The sequence below is a fragment of the Halichoerus grypus genome, chromosome 8 (genome assembly GCF_964656455.1).
Source record: "Halichoerus grypus chromosome 8, mHalGry1.hap1.1, whole genome shotgun sequence".
Taxonomy (NCBI): domain Eukaryota; kingdom Metazoa; phylum Chordata; class Mammalia; order Carnivora; family Phocidae; genus Halichoerus; species Halichoerus grypus.
In genome coordinates, this window is record NC_135719.1 from 26,099,062 (window position 1) to 26,114,481 (window position 15,420).

At 53.1% G+C, this 15,420-nt stretch overlaps 1 protein-coding gene across 6 annotated transcripts in view; it reads left to right on the forward strand.

The window, feature by feature from the left end:
* LRRK1 (leucine rich repeat kinase 1) overlaps positions 1-15,420 on the forward strand; it is a 119,333-nt gene that overhangs the window by 78,414 nt on the left and 25,499 nt on the right. For all 6 annotated transcript variants that reach the window (XM_036092889.2, XM_036092891.2, XM_036092893.2 and 3 more), the window contains 9 exons: positions 3,280-3,409; positions 3,996-4,108; positions 4,485-4,699; positions 6,608-6,772; positions 7,281-7,453; positions 8,455-8,575; positions 8,844-9,003; positions 9,407-9,683; positions 13,065-13,236. In XM_036092889.2, coding sequence (XP_035948782.1) covers positions 3,280-3,409; positions 3,996-4,108; positions 4,485-4,699; positions 6,608-6,772; positions 7,281-7,453; positions 8,455-8,575; positions 8,844-9,003; positions 9,407-9,683; positions 13,065-13,236 — 1,526 coding nt within the window. The remainder of the gene's footprint in view (positions 1-3,279; positions 3,410-3,995; positions 4,109-4,484; positions 4,700-6,607; positions 6,773-7,280; positions 7,454-8,454; positions 8,576-8,843; positions 9,004-9,406; positions 9,684-13,064; positions 13,237-15,420) is intronic.

A 15,420-nucleotide genomic window follows, 5' to 3' on the forward strand; every position in this document is an offset into this window, starting at 1 on the left:
TCTTAATGAACTGGTATGTGTGTATATACACACATACGTATGCATCAGTCATGTGTGAGTGTGTGTGTTTAGGTGTGATTAAAAAAGTAACATGTCATCAGTGAAACAGACCTAAGTAAATAATAGGAATTTAGCATATGACAAGGTGGCATTTCAATTTAGTGGGGGAAACATGTTCTGTTGCTTTAATAAATACTGTGTTATACCTGCCTGTCCAGTTGGAAGGGGAAAATCACAACACTGGATTCCCTACCTTACATCTACTACAAAAATTTCCATGTGGATTTCAGATTTTTAAACATTAAAGAAAAAGAAAACTATAAACATTTAAGAGAATATAGGTAAAATTTGTGGATGGAGAAGTCCTTTAAAAACTAGGTGGGAAATCCAGAAGTCACTAGAAAAAGACCAAAACCTTGGGCTTTGTAAAAACTGAAAAGCTTTGTTCAGTAAAAGGCATCATAAACCAAGTCATAATGCAAACAGACTGAGAAGAAATATTTTCAACGCAAATCATTGCGACATAAATTGGCTTAACTCCCTAATACACAAAGACTGCTTACAAATTAATTTTTTGAAAAGGATAACTCGGTTGGAAAAAGAAATAGGGGAGGGCAAAGGATATAAACAGTTTGCAGAAAAGGAAGTCCAAATGGCCCAGAAACAAATGAGAAGGCCCCGAACCACACTAATGGGGCCGCACAATGAGGAATTTCATAACTCATCCTTTTTAAAATGCGGGGCCTTAGGACTTTGGAAATTGAGTCCAGACATAGGGATTTCACTTGGAAGGAAGGACAAACACTTTCTTCTCATTGATGCCAAAACGGTATAATACCCTTGAAAAGTGTAGCTGGGATAGACCTCGGTCAGGCTTCTATTGCTGTGGGTTGAGCCTCGTCCATTTGAGTGGATTAGAAATGTGTCTCCAGTTTAGAAATGCAGAAGAGCATGAGGAGGTAGGGCCCAACACTCAGTGGGACCAGACACTCCCTGTGGAGCCATCAGAGTACAAGGCCAAAGGCATGCCACAAAAAACACAACAGGAGCATGTACTAATGTTCTGGAAAATGGTTTTGCTGGTGGCCCGCAGGAGCCCGACTGGGGCGCAAGGTGAGGAGGCCACACCCCTTGGAAGTTTCCCTGGCAGAGGTGGATGGTGGCTTTGGCACATGACAAAGGCCTCTTGAGTTTGCTAATTTCATCCCGAATGTTGAGGCCCACCCCTGGATGAAAAGGAGACCCGGTTGAAAATTCTTTCGGGGGGGGGGGCGGGGGAGGGCAGGTTATTCTCTGGGGGCTGTTGATCCTCGGGTAAGGAATTATCTATAAAAGCTAACTTGTTTGCAGATGGATAGTAAAATTCCAAGGAGATTTATGTACATTCAAGTAGTCCTATTTGTGCGGCGGCCTCGTCCAAAAATAATTTGGACAGCCGTTTTTACGGTAAAATTCAGACCAGCAGAGTCATAAATAACTCTAGGCATAATTACAGTTCATAAATACCTGGCGCTGTGCTCTCCCAGACCCGCTTCTGCACGGGGCCAGGAGCTCTGTGACAGGTGCTGCTTCTGTTCCCCGTGGTAGTTCCTTATTCCGTCCGCCCATTACTTAGGCTTCATAAACACCGAGGTACGACTTGAAAATCAGAAGGCACAGAGGCCAGGTGTTCTGAATGTGTTCTCGGGGAAGAAAGTGAGCCTTTCTTTCTTCCCGTGCATGTTCTTTCAGTGTGTGCCGGGGCAGGCTAAAGTGAATCATTCTTTTTCACTGGGGGGGGAAAAAAAGTCCTTTTGAGCATTTTCCTTACGTTCAAAGCCGTCTTTAAAAGGCTATTGCACCTTCATTACAGTGAAGGAGGTACTGCCCTGAGTCCTCTTCCCAGGGGACCGGCTGGGCTGGTTTTCTGGGCTCCGATTTCGGGATTCCGTTATCGTCTCTCCCAGAACATTCTCTGATCCTAGGTTACCCCATTACCATCGATACCGCGGGCGACACGTGTGGAGAAGAGCCAGAGCGAAGGGAGAAAGTTGTGATCAAGGGCAGGAAAGTCGCTTCAGCCCAACAAGAGAATCCTGGCTTCTCTATCTCGCTGGGCTGGCAGACGGCCGGAGGAGAGGGCTTTGGGGCTGTCTTTTATCTTGAGTTCTGGGAGCTGGAGCTGAAAGGGACCCTTGCAGGCATGGAGTCCTGCCCCCTCCCACCCCACCGCCCCACCCCCCCACCCCCCCACCACTCCCTGCCTTACCTGGGAGGATAAGGCACTTTGGAGATTTTGCTGAAACCTAAGCCTCTGATCCCCATCAGTGCGCGAGTCCAAGCTCCCAACCCCAGTCGCTCTCAGCTCCCACACTCCGGTGCCCGAGGAAGGAACACATACAACATGATCTTAATGGGAATCTCATAATTAGCCTCATTAACGAAGTCGCTTAAATACCAGAGAGTTGGCTGGCTTTTCAGAGAGTGGCATCTCAGGCAGCCTGAAAACCGAGCCCATTGTATTATTTGTTAATAGATTGGCTTTCTTTTAATTGAAGAAGGCAGGTCCCCAGTAAACAGAATTTTTGAGCAGTGGCAAATGGTGTGGAATGAATATCCAGCCTCCTAGTAATTCCCTTCCCCAGAGACGACGGTGGAATTTGATGCGTCTGTAGTAATCATTATGTTTGTGTCTTAACATACATGTCCGTGCGTGTGCGCCTGTGTGTTCACGTGCCTGGAACAGCATGTAACATGCACACACGTGTGGTGTGTGTGCATGTCTCTAACACCATGTGCCTGTGTGCATGTGTGGCCTGCACACAGCATCGCAGAGCATCTATGTGCGTTACGGCACACGTACGTGAAACATACACACATAAATGCACGGGGTGTGTGTTTGCTCACATGTCCGCACACCCACGTTTTCAGTTCACCAATAGCTCTTGAGTATCACTTCATACCCGCACGTGTAGACCTGCCCCATGCTTTGCAATAATTGTATATTCTCTCGTTACTCATCAGCCACCTCCCAGTAGGCTGTCTTCTGTTTTGGCTGTTACAGTGTGCCATGGAGTGTCCTGCCCTCACATCCTTGCCACACATGGGCACGGATGTCTGTAGGACCATCCCCTAGAATTAGAATCCCTCGGTCAGGAAGATGAGCACCTTATTCGGGGCGACTTGCCAAAATGCCCTCTGGAGGTTGCACCCGCAGGTCCACCTGGCTGACCTGCATGCTGGGATGGTCCAGAATCATCTGCAAACATCCAGCCAGTCTGCTTTGCCATTTCTTCGCAGCGGGGGTGCTGGAATTTCCGGCCTTCCTAAGTGAGTCTTTGGAAGTCCTTTGTCTGAACGACAATCACCTGGACGCCATCCCTCCCTCGGTTTGCCTCCTGAAGAGTTTATCGGAGCTCTACCTGGGAAAGTGAGTACCCAGCCAGTGCAGGGAGGCAGAGTGTCCTCTGTAACCCATCTGAGGACCCAGACACTGCCGGGGGGGAGGGGGAAGAAGCTATCTATGTACCAGGAGGCAGCAGGGGGACTTGCAGAACAGGGCTTAGTCAAAGAGGTGGGCGAGGGGAAGGCAGGGGCCGTGAGAACTGCTCAGTCAGTCATCCTTCCATTTACTGAAAACCTACCACCAGGTGCCACGGAGGGGGTGCAGCGTGCGAAACAATGAAAATATCAAATAATTCCATTGCGTTGCCTTTTTGAGAAGAGACACTGATAATCTTTATGGCATCGTAATAAATAGAAGAGCTGAGGACGTTGGGGAAGGAAATCTAGTTCTAAGCCACAGGGATCTGCAGAAGACAGAGCTGGCTTTCTAGCGAGAAAGGCTTTGGAGTTATTGTCTAAACGGAATGCTCGAAAGCAAAGCCCGAGATGTCGGGGTTGGGGTGCAGGACCCAGAGGCTGCCAGGCTGCTAGGTTGCTGCGTGTGTGGGTGTGGGGGTGTGTGTGCGTGTGTCCTCCCACGGTGTCCTCCCATGGTGTACGTGTGCCCTCAGCAATCCTGGCCTCCGAGAGCTCCCTCCTGAGCTGGGGCAGCTGAGCAATCTCTGGCAGTTGGACATTGAAGACCTGAACATCAGCAACGTGCCCACAGAGATCAAAAAAGAAGGTAGGGCTTCTGAGGCACTCCCCCCTCCCCTGGGGAAAGAGGACTCAAGTCCGGTCATTAAGGACCTGGGCTAGAAGCAGCTTGGGCTCCCGTGGCTGGGTACCACTGTATTGCAATTAACCATACAATAAAACTATGATTCTCTGGGCAGGAAGGATATTGTCTTTAGGCCCTTGACTTTTGGACTTCACTTTTGGGGTAATTATGACCGCAACTTCCCCCCTCCATCTGACCCAATCGCCCTCTCCACTTCCCCCCATTAGAACACATAGAAAGTGTTCCTTCAAGACAGGATTTTTGTTTCCCAAGAGCTGTGAGCATGTTCTCACCCGCATGTCAGCAGCATCTACCTTCCCCGCTCTGTGATTTTGCGTAGGCCCCAAAGCAATGTTGTCTTACCTGCGCGCTCAGCTGCGGAAAGCAGAGAAGTGCAAGCTGATGAAGATGATCATCGTGGGTCCTCCGCGCCAGGGCAAGTCCACCCTCCTGGAGATCTTACAGACGGGGAGGGCCCCCCAGGTGGTGCACAGCGAGGCCACCATCAGGACCACCAAGTGGGAGCTCCAGAGGCCAGCTGGCTCGAGAGCCAAGGTCAAGGATGGTCGGCGTGCAGAGTCCCCCCAGGGGTGGGAGGGAGCTTCCCCGGGCCCCTTCTTTCTCCTCTCCAGAGAGCCTGGGATTTTCACAGCCTGCTGTCTGAGGCCCAGAATATTTACAAGGGCCGCTCCTGCCAAGGACAGTGAATAATTTCTTAATAATTTCTTAACATGATCTCGTGGTTGTTCTGTTATAGTTAAGTTGAGGCTTCGGGCCAGTGGTTCTTAATCTTGGCTGTCCATTAGATTTCTCTGATGAACTTCTAAAGACAGCAGTGGCCAGGCCTTTCCACTCCTGGCCCTAAGGATGGCATTTCAAATGGTCCGAGCTTCAAATGGGCATTTCGAGCTGCCCCCCAGAGCTGAGAGCAAACTGCTACTCTAGGCAGTGAGACACAGCAGCACCTGCCCCTGATGGGGAGGCTGAGAGCACTCCTGGAATGAATGCGCTGGCCTCCCTGACACCTGCTTTCACCCCAAGTTCTGAAAAGTCGAGTTCTTGAGCCCCTACTTAACACGAATCCTTTGGCAACTCTTAATCATCTTGTATTCTGTTCAGTATGAGACAAAGCAAAATGAACATTGTCTTGCCCTGGAATCAGAGGAAAGGGCCTGCAGAAGAGTTGGAGGGATAGACCATAGCACGGGCCCTTAGCTGTTTCTCCCAGCTCAGGGAAGGAACACTCAGGGAAGAGGCTGCACGATGTCCCCCTACGGCCCCCAGCACAGGGCCAACTAGAGACCGGTTTCCTTGCAAAGTCTTTTACAAAAAATCACTTTCCAAGTTGGGCATTCCAGTTCGGGTCATTAGGCATTTAAGCTGTATATTTTAACAGACTCGGAAACTGGTCCTGTACAGAGCAGAGTCCCACCTCAGAATGAGTTCAGAATGAGTCCAGGACAGTCAAATACCTAATACCGGCAGAACCACCACCACCCCAGAACACCCCAGGAGTGAATCTCACTAACTCGTGTCCAGGAGCTCTCTAAAGTCACCCAGAATCTCTGGATTCTCTCCTGGTTTTTTGTTTTGTTTTTTAAAGCAGTTACTCAGTATCACTTTCTTCCAGCCGGTCTTTAGCAAACAATGGTCCGAGCTCCGAGGGGTGAATTGCTGTTTCCATCTTTCTTGTCCTTTGGCCCCCACTTCCTTTTGGCCAGCATTCTAATTTCCCCTCCTTTGTCGAAGGACAACCACCACCTGATCTCTCGAACGTGGAGCCCCATCCCTGCCCGTGTGTCTGGGCCCTCAGCCAGTTTAGAATGGCTGTCCATTTTCACTCCCTTGCAAAAGCAGGTCAGCACGCCTCATCTCGGCGGCCAACGGGCAACGTCTCAGAAATGATCCTTTGCTGCAGAAAGCTGCAGTCTTGGCTGCTCCGGCCAGACTCTTAGCTCATAGGACCATGGAGAAACCACCGTTTACACAGCCTTTCCCCACAAACAGCTAATCTTTTGTGTGATTCCCACGTCGGGGCGGCTTCCCATCATCCTTGGTGGGCGCCGCCCTCCGGCCTACACAACTGTGGAGGCCTGTCTCCTGGGCCGCGGCCTCCCACGGATGGAGGTTAAGCCTCGGCATGAGCTCCGGCGTCAGCCCCGGGGCCCCCTCCAGCGGGAGGTCTAACCGTCTGCAGCAGAGGCAGGGCCGTGTCCCCAGTGTTCTGCAGACACAGGTGGATGCAAACACCCCAGCCCCCCGGGAGCCCGCTGTCCAGGGCCCGGCCCCCTGCTCTGTGAGCGGTAGATAGAAGCTTCCAGAAGTCCCACCTCCGCACTGCTGGGCCCCTTTCCCTCTCTTGGGTTCCTTGATTCCCGAGACAAACGGCAGGACGGGCCAAGCTCTTCCGCTGCAACCGTGGTCCCTAAATGCCTCCTATCGTTGCCCCTGTTGCTCAAGCAGGTGGAGTCTGTGGAATTCACCGTCTGGGACATCGGCGGCCCCGCGAGCATGGCCACCGTCAACCAGTGCTTCTTCACAGACAAGGCCCTGTATGTGGTGGTCTGGAACCTGGCGCTGGGGGAGGAGGCTGTGGCCAATCTCCAGTTCTGGCTGCTCAACATCGAGGTGAGGAGACGCCAGCCCTGCAGCTCCCAGGCCTCGGAGCATCACGGGGGATGGGGGGCGCCTCTTCTCTGAAGCATCCCCCTTTACTGAGGAAAAACAAGGGAAACGGTCAGGGAGAAACACTGGGCATCTTGGCGGGCGTCCAGAGGACCCCCGAATCATAGGTCACCGTGGAGCACTTAAAACCCTCCTCGGCCAGATGGTTGTCCGAGCTCTCCTAATTTTCTTGTACCTTAAATTTAAGAGCCGGCCCCTCCCCCCACAACTCTTGGACCCAAGAGGAAGACAGAGCTCCCCTCTCACAGGTAAAGATGATAAGAGGCTGGAGGCAGGCCAGGTCACAGGTAGCTCATGCACTGGCTGAAGGGATGGGAAATCCAGCCCTTCTGGGGTGCCTCCCGGAACCCCTCTATGCACAACATGCCCTCGAGGTTTCCTGGGAGCCGTTTCCCAGTCCCTTGTTGGAGTGAAGGGAGCCGATGCTCAGCTGTGGGGCTCTCTCCGGCAGGCCAAGGCCCCAAACTCGGTGGTGCTGGTGGTCGGAACGCACCTGGACTTAATCGAAACCAAATTCCGAGTGGAGAGAATCGCAACACTGCGCGCCTACGTGCTGGCGCTCTGCCGCTCGCCCTCTGGGTCCCGGGCCACCGGCTTCCCGGACATCACCTTCAAACACTTGCAGTGAGTGTCCTGCTCTCTGGTACCTGGTGCCCCGCTGGGGCTGAGGCTCCGGCTACCTCGCTTGTCCGTCTGCCCGGGGACGCTGGGGTCTGCCTGCAGGGGGCTGCTGAGCCAGAGGACTGGCAGGGCAGAGCCTGGACACACCCTCTCCGGGTGTGTGGGTCCCCTCCTCAGGGTCCCCTCCTCCCCTGTGGCCAGTGCTGAGCGTGCATGGCCCCCTTGGGACCAGGAGATGGAAACTCGTGTACTCCCTGTCACATTTGCTGATCTCTGACCAATCACAGACCCCCGGCATGGTCCTGGTCCTCACACTGGGTCTGAGTGGTCCGGGCCCACTAGTGGCAGCAGGACCGGGGCCCTGGGCTTGTTGCTTCTCTTACCTCCTGTCCTTGGACTCACAACAGCCCCGTGGGTTATGGGGATCATTGTGCCCACTTCACAGATGATGGAAGGAGCTCAGCAAGTTAAGTAAGCCTTCTCTCTTAGGAATCAAGCACAGGTTGCTACACTGTGCTGGGGGCTCTCGGGTTCCCTCCCTCTGGATGGAGTGCCACAGACCTCGGTGCAGGGATCAGCCTGGGGACACTTCCGCCTGCCTCAGAATGCAGGATCTGGCTGATCCTGATGCAGAATTTCAGGAACTCTTCGTGTGCCCTTGAGAACACCCCTGAGGCCTGTGACAACAGGGGCACCGGCTCTGGGCCAGACCTGGGTCCAACCCGAGTCTGCTCCTTTCCAGCTTGTGTCCTTGGGGGTCACCTTGCACCTTCGGGCCTCACATACCTCCTCTGTAAAATGGGCGTGCTCAGGACACATACTGCATCGCTCCCCGCACAGAGCTTTGCACCAAGTGAGACCTTAATACATGTCCCTGCGTTCACCTTTCACGGGTTCTTTTAACTTGCCAGCATTAGGGACAAAACCTGGGACACAGAGATGCTACAGCGCTCATCAGAGAGAAGCGGTGTGATGAGTGATCACGTTCTGTTTTGCACTCACAGCGAGCTCTCCTGTAAGAGTCTGGAAGGCCAGGAGGGGCTGCGGCAGCTGATTTTCCATGTCACGTGCAACATGAAGGATGTGGGCAGCACCATCGGCTGCCAGAGACTTGCGGGGAGGCTGGTGCGTACCTCAGGCTCCAGCTGCAACCAGGGGGGCCCGCTCTCTTTCCGCCAAGAGTCCCAACACGTATGCCGTGTGCTCAGGCTCGGTGGTCCCCATGCGAGCAGTTTGGGGACCGGGCCGGGGGGAGGCCGGGGATGGGGCGGGGGTGAGAGGAGAAGCTCACGTACTCAGGCCTCCAGGGAGTGGGGGGCAGCAGGCAGGACTGGGTGGGCGGGGCGTGCCTCGCCACCTGGGGGGGCCCAGCCAGCCCACCTGCCCCCCCCAGATCCCCAGGAGCTACCTGAGCCTCCAGGAGGCAGTGCTGGCCGAGCAGCAGCGCCGCAGCCTGAACGACGACGTGCAGTACCTGACGGACAGGCAGCTGGGGCAGCTGGTGGAGCACATGGCCCACAACGACATCAAAGACTACGAGGACCTGCAGTCCGGTGAGTGGGCAGCCCAGGAGGGCGGGGCGCGGGCCCCCGGGAAGGGGGGGTGCGTCCCATTTCTCACCGCTCTGCGCCTGTCTGCAAATGACCATCAGAGCACTCTGGGTGGTTGTGATGTGGGGGGGGTCACAGATTCAATGAGTAGGCACATATGCAGAGATGGGGTCCGCGAATGCTGGAGATGGGCGGACTGGAGCCCCCTGGCTGGCCGTCAGGTCAGCGCGTCGGCAAGAGTTATGGGGTGCCGCTAGGGAACCCGGGACTGGGCAGCAGAGCCGTGGAAAGGGCCATGGGTGCTGGGAGCATTGCTTGGTTCCTAAGAAGAACATGGGACTAGGTCACCCCAGAGTCCCTGTCACCCTTTGTCTGATGCTGCTTCGTCCTCCCCTTCCCTGGGCAGCCATCAGCTTCCTCATAGAAACCGGCACCCTGCTGCACTTCCCGGACACCAGCCATGGCCTGAGGAACCTCTACTTCCTTGACCCCATTTGGTTGTCCGAATGTCTGCAGAGGATCTTCAACATCAAGGGCTCGCGGTCAGTGGCCAAGAATGGGGTGATCCGGGCAGAGGACCTCAGGATGCTGCTGGTGGGGACGGGCTTCACGCAGCAGACGGAGGAGCAGTATTTCCAGTTCCTGGCCAAGTTTGAGATCGCCCTGCCTGTGGCCAACGACAGGTGAGGCCACGGCCGGGCTGGGCTGCTCACGCTGCATGCAGGAGGAAGGAGGGGAGACCGGGGTCACTGGTGGCTTGCAAGAGCTCCAGGCCCGGGCCGTGGGGACAGCCTGCCTGCCTGGGCTGGCGGCTCCTTCCTGTGCCATGGGTATCTCTTTTCGGGGGGTTCAACGAAACGCAGTCACTGAAAAAAAAAATGCAGGAAAACATGCAAGAACGGCATTAAAAATATCTTGCGGGGGGGGGTTCATGTTTTAGAGGGTGGATGGCTTGGTTATTTGGTAAATGCAAATGGGGTAAGTGACAAGGATGCGCATGCTAATTACACGGCCTGGCTTCAGAATGCGGGGAGGGGGGCAGGGGCCGGGGGGGGGGGGGTGGGTGCACGTGGGTCCGATGCAGCTGGGCATGTAGGGCCTCTGTGCCCTAATTCCAGTTTCAGCCACTTCCTGGGTCTGATGCTGATGTTGCCCACGAGGCAGTAGCCAGGACCCCAAATCCGCAGACCTTTTCCACGCACCTACCATAGACCGTGTCACCACCCGCCCCCAGTCCTAGAGCTCTGGGGCATGCCCACTGGAGACTTCTGGGAAGCTGGCCCAGACCCTGTGTGGCCAGCCCAGAGACTCCACGTGCATAGACTGGGCCTCCTGGGAGCCAGACCTGGGCCACTGTGCCCGAGGCACCACCCAGATTTCTGCTAGATCTTGTAACTATGGGAGAGGGCTTCTTGTCACTCCAGCCCCCTGGGAGCCATGAGTGAGTCCTAAAAGGAGAAACCCCAAAGAGGGATTGAAAGTCCGCGTGATCCCTCATACCATGACCTAGGGGTATCCTTGACTTTGGTCCATGGAAAGTGAGGCAGCCTCTGAGTTGACCGCATTGCCAAAATGGGACAATTTTCCAGTTATTTTATTGACAGGGTAGAGGAATGAGGGGTTACCAGCACTCAGTAAAAGCAAGCCGGTTATAATACACACATGTATGACCAGGTGAACCATGAAATCAGCCAGGTCATGGCCGAGTCTTCTGGGAGACTTATAGTACGGCGGGTGAGACCACAGAGCCAGAATGCCTGAGTATGACTCCCAGCTGCCTTTCTTGTCTCATCTGTACAATGGGAACAATACTGTTACTGACTAGTATTATAATTATTGTGAGGATTAAATCAGATGATACATGTAAAGTATGAAAAGTGTCTCTTGCACTTAAAAGCTCCAAAGATGGGGCACCTGGATAGCTCAGTCGGTTAAGCGTCCGACTCTTGATTGCAGCTCAGGTCATGATCTCAGGGTCTTGAGATCAAGCCCCACTTCGGGCTTCTCGCTCAGCACAGGGTCTGCTTGAGATTCTCTCTCTCCCTCTCCCTCTGCCCATCCCCCTGCTTGTGCGCCCACACGTGCACGCTCGTTCTCTCTCTCTCTCAAATAAATCTTAAAAAAAAAAGCCCCAAAGATATCAGGTGTTATCAGCATTATTATTATTACTCTTCCTTTGTGTTAAGTACTCAAAGTCATTCACATCTGGTTCCATACAATGTCACAAATGTTGGGGCATTTTCCATTTCAGCACGGGTATAATGGTTCACTTGTGCCCTGGGCAAGTTCCATCTCCTTGCACGTGAACTTGTATTTGGCTAACAAAGCTGCTCAGCATCTCTGAGCACTCCTAACCCCACTGAGACAGTCGAGGTGGTGTAGCATGAGCCAGCTCCTCGGTATAGACGAGGTGCCCCCCACCCCAGGTTTTGTTCAGCAGACCCGGGAAGAATGCACCTCTTTAATCCCCATCTTGCTGACTCTCTGGTCATCCCCCTGGTTCAGCCTTTCGCCATGAGTGATTGCTTTCCAGCAGCTTAGCAGGTGTCAGCGGTCTTGAGAAGAGCTTCTGTTGCCAGTCAGTTTGAATCTCCTCCTTTCCCCGGCGGGCTTCGGAGTAGTCTCTACCTCTGGCAGTATTGAGCACCTGCTGGGGCACCTGGGCGCAGAGCCCGCTCCCTCCCCTCACTCAGCACCTACAAGGAGAGTGGGAAGCTGCAGGACCTGGCCAGTGTAAGCTCCAAGCTGAGTGTGGTGTGGGCAGAAGAAGCCGAATAAATCACTGCAAGGCACTGACGAGGGCCTCCAGATCGGGGAGGGACACGGAACACATAGATAAACAAGGACTTTGCAGAACATGAAGGAATAAATCAGCCCTGGGTAAAGGCCTGGGGTGGAAGGAGGACCCTCTAGCTGGGGTGATTGAGAAGTTCCTCTTACCCCAGATCTGAAGTGGCTGAAAAGGACCTAAATCTTCACTGGCCTGCCCCCTCGGGGCCTCCCCTCCACCAACCCTGTGGGAGTCCTTTCTCTTCCCACGTCAGGAAGCAGGATGTGCACAAGGTTACACCGTGTGCTGAAGACACAGAGCCGGGATGGACGCTTCTACGATATTTTCAGGGGTCTCTTCCAGAACGTTCTAAAGACATTTTATTGGAGCTAAACTGATGTATTTTAAAAGCCTCGGGAGCTGAAGGCACGGCCTTTGTTCAGAAAAGGGCCCACCGGAGAGCTGCCCTGCGCCTGCCCGGCAGCTCCATGCACACAGAAGATGCTGATTTTCAGGCGCACTCTTGGAGGGGCCTCCTCAGCTTCGGCTGCTCTCAGCTGACTCGGTGACTCAGCACTTTTAGGATGAGCAAGAGCGCCCTCATAAAACATCCCTCCGTGCACAAACAGCCTCATTCTGACTTTTAAGGCGATGGGGTTGTCTCAACCATCCAAGAACAATAAATAGCTTCGAAGGCCAGAAACATGACTCCTGGTGTTCGGAACCCTACAGCTGTATTTGCGTTTCCTTCACCATCCAAAGTTAATTTTAAGCGATTCCCCGGTCACAGCCCCAATCACGGAGAGCGAACCGAGATTTACTATGTCTGATGTGTTTATGACCACAGACATTTTCATGTCTTCCTTTACCATATTCTAGTCGCTGTCCTAGAGGCCTTCCTTGAGAAGTATCTTTGCTGTCCCCATCTTCGTTTCCTCTTGGAGCATTTATTCTCAAACACAGAAACTACTCTGTCTTTCTAAAAGTAGAATTCCAGGGGCGCCTGGGTGGTTCAGTCAGTTAAATGTCTGCCTTCAGCTCAGGGTCCTGGGATCAAGTCCGGCATCGGGCTCCCTGCTCAGTAGGGAGTCTGCTTCTCCCTCTCCCTCTGCCTGCCACTCTGCCTACTTGTGATCCCGCTCTCTCGCTCTGTCAAATAAATAAAATCTTTAAAAAAATAAATAAATACATAAAAGTAGAATTCCAAAGGCCCTGCGGAGGAGGGGGAAGGCACCGGGGGCAGCGGGCCCAGGCCAGGCGGCACTGTTTACCTGTCCCCATTGATGTGTTCCAGCTATCTTCTGCCACACCTCCTTCCATCCAAACCCGGCCTGGACACTCACGGAATGCGGCACCCCAAGGCCAACACCATTCAGAGAGTGTTTAAGATGAGTTTTGTTCCTGTCGGCTTCTGGCAAAGGTTTATAGCACGGATGCTGATCAGCCTGGCGGAGATGGACCTGCAGGTAGCCGCAGTTTCTGCTTGGGTGTGGGGGGCGGTGCGCGCTCAGGGCACCTGGAGTCGTGCCCTCACGAGGAGAGGCTCTTTGCTGGAAGATCTTGACCGAAACCCCTTTTCCTGCAGCAAAGCTGCTGCCTTAGGCCCCGGAGGCCGGCATGAGCATAGCTGCCTTCTCTTCTGTCGGCCGGCAGACCCCTTTGCGCCATCCTGTGAATACCAAACCAGCACCTAGCTGGTTCCGAATACGCGTTTTAGGAGCCGTGGTTGTAAAGCAATCCACACCAAAAATCCCCTGGAAGGCTTGTTAGAACAGAAGTGGCTGGGCCCCCTCAGAGGTTCCGAGGCAGTGGGTTTGGACTGGGACCCAGCATTTTTCATATCTAACCACTGTCCCCGGTGATGCCACGGGTTTAGAGACCACACCGGGAGAACCGTGGCTTTAGAACCGTGGTTTTGCCACTCGGGCGGTGCACCAGACTCCCCTGGGGAGCTTCTAACAGACATGGGCAGAGCCCAGGCTGCCTAAATTAGGATTTCTGGGGGCGGCACCCAGGCGTTGGGAGTTTTTAGAGCTTGCCAGGTGATTTCACCGTCCAGTCAAGCTCGAGAACCACAGGTGTAGATCTTTAACTTGGTCTGGAAGCGATGAAGACCTGACCCCAGGAGTTCCTTTCTGTGGGTTCACCTGGGGGGTTGAAAGGAGTCCTGGCTGTCAATGTTAATTTCATGCAAAACAGTAACATGAAAATAGTATTTGGCTAGAGTCGTGTTTCTCAAAGTGGGATTCCTGGACCAGCAGAAGCAGCCTTACCTGGGAACTTGTTAGAAATGCAAATCCGTGGGCCCACCCCACACCCACTATGTCAGAAACTCCAGGATGGAGCCCAGCGCTCTGTTTTTCACAAACCTCCCGGGGGATTCTGACCCACTCTACAATATGAGCACCCCTGGCGTAAACTTGGACTGTTGAATAATTGATGTTAAATTCAGCATGGGTTTATTTTTGCCACATTCTAATGAAAAGGCCCTTATGGAATTAACAACCCCGTGGCTAATTAAAGATATTCTTTGATCTTCCCATTTTACTGAAATGTTTAAAAAAAAAAAAAACAAAAATGAGAGTTTGAAAATCTTAACTGCTGTGGCCCATGCTGGGGTGGGGGGACTTGTTTGCAAGGCTTGGGGGGCCCACTGATGATGGGAAGAGTGGGTACAGGCGCTCCCTGCTCAGTAGGGAGTCTTGTCAAATCCGGGAGGGAAAAGGTTTGAAAAAGAAGAGCCTAGTATCAATCCTTTGGGAAAAATGTGCTCCCAGGGTGTCGTGGGGACCCTTCCAGATAATGCAGTGTTTAATTTGGCAGCAGGATGCATGGTGCGGGAGGAGGGGGTGGGAAAGACAGGGGTCATTTATCACGACGGGGCCAGGCCCGTCTACAGTTCTGATTCGGTCACTCTGCCCTCCCTTTGAACGGTCCTCCTGCCGCGTTCTAAGTGGGAGGTCACAGAACACAGGGTTGTCATCGTGTGAGGCCTGAGCTCCCAAGTGGGCTCCGTGTGGGGGGTGGGGGGCCCAGCTGGGCGTGGAGGCAGGCACCCTTCCAGGCAGCATCCCTCCCTCCGAATGAGAGGAAAAGTCCCATTGAAATTCAGATGAGGAGAGGGAGTTCAGTTTCAGGAGTAATCAAAGGCATACAAATTCAAGCAACAGATGAGGTGCTGCGCACTTCGCACCTCTCAAATCAGCAGACTAAAGCCACATTGCCGGCCCCAGGAGCTTCACGTGTTCACATACTGTGGTCAGTGCATATATGGTCTAATTGTTTCAAAAGCGGTTCCTCGGTCCGTATCCAGATCCTAAAAAAGTTCGGACCCTTTGACGCAATAATCCTACTGCTAAAAACGTGAACGAAGGAAATCCTTCGAAATCAGAGAACACTTTGTGACTTTTCATGGTTCATTGGCCCATCTGAGGGAGCGAACGATTGGAACAACCTAAATATTCAAAGAAATGAATGATCTGATTGGGAAGTCACTGTATTTCACAAAATATTGAGCTTTAGAAAAATGACTTTTATATGAGTTTTTAATGGCATAAGAAAAGTGACGTTTTTAAAAGCATCCAAAATGAGAAATTTAGATAATTAGAAATAGAAAATATGGCTTCAGCTGTTTTCCAAATGTATACATA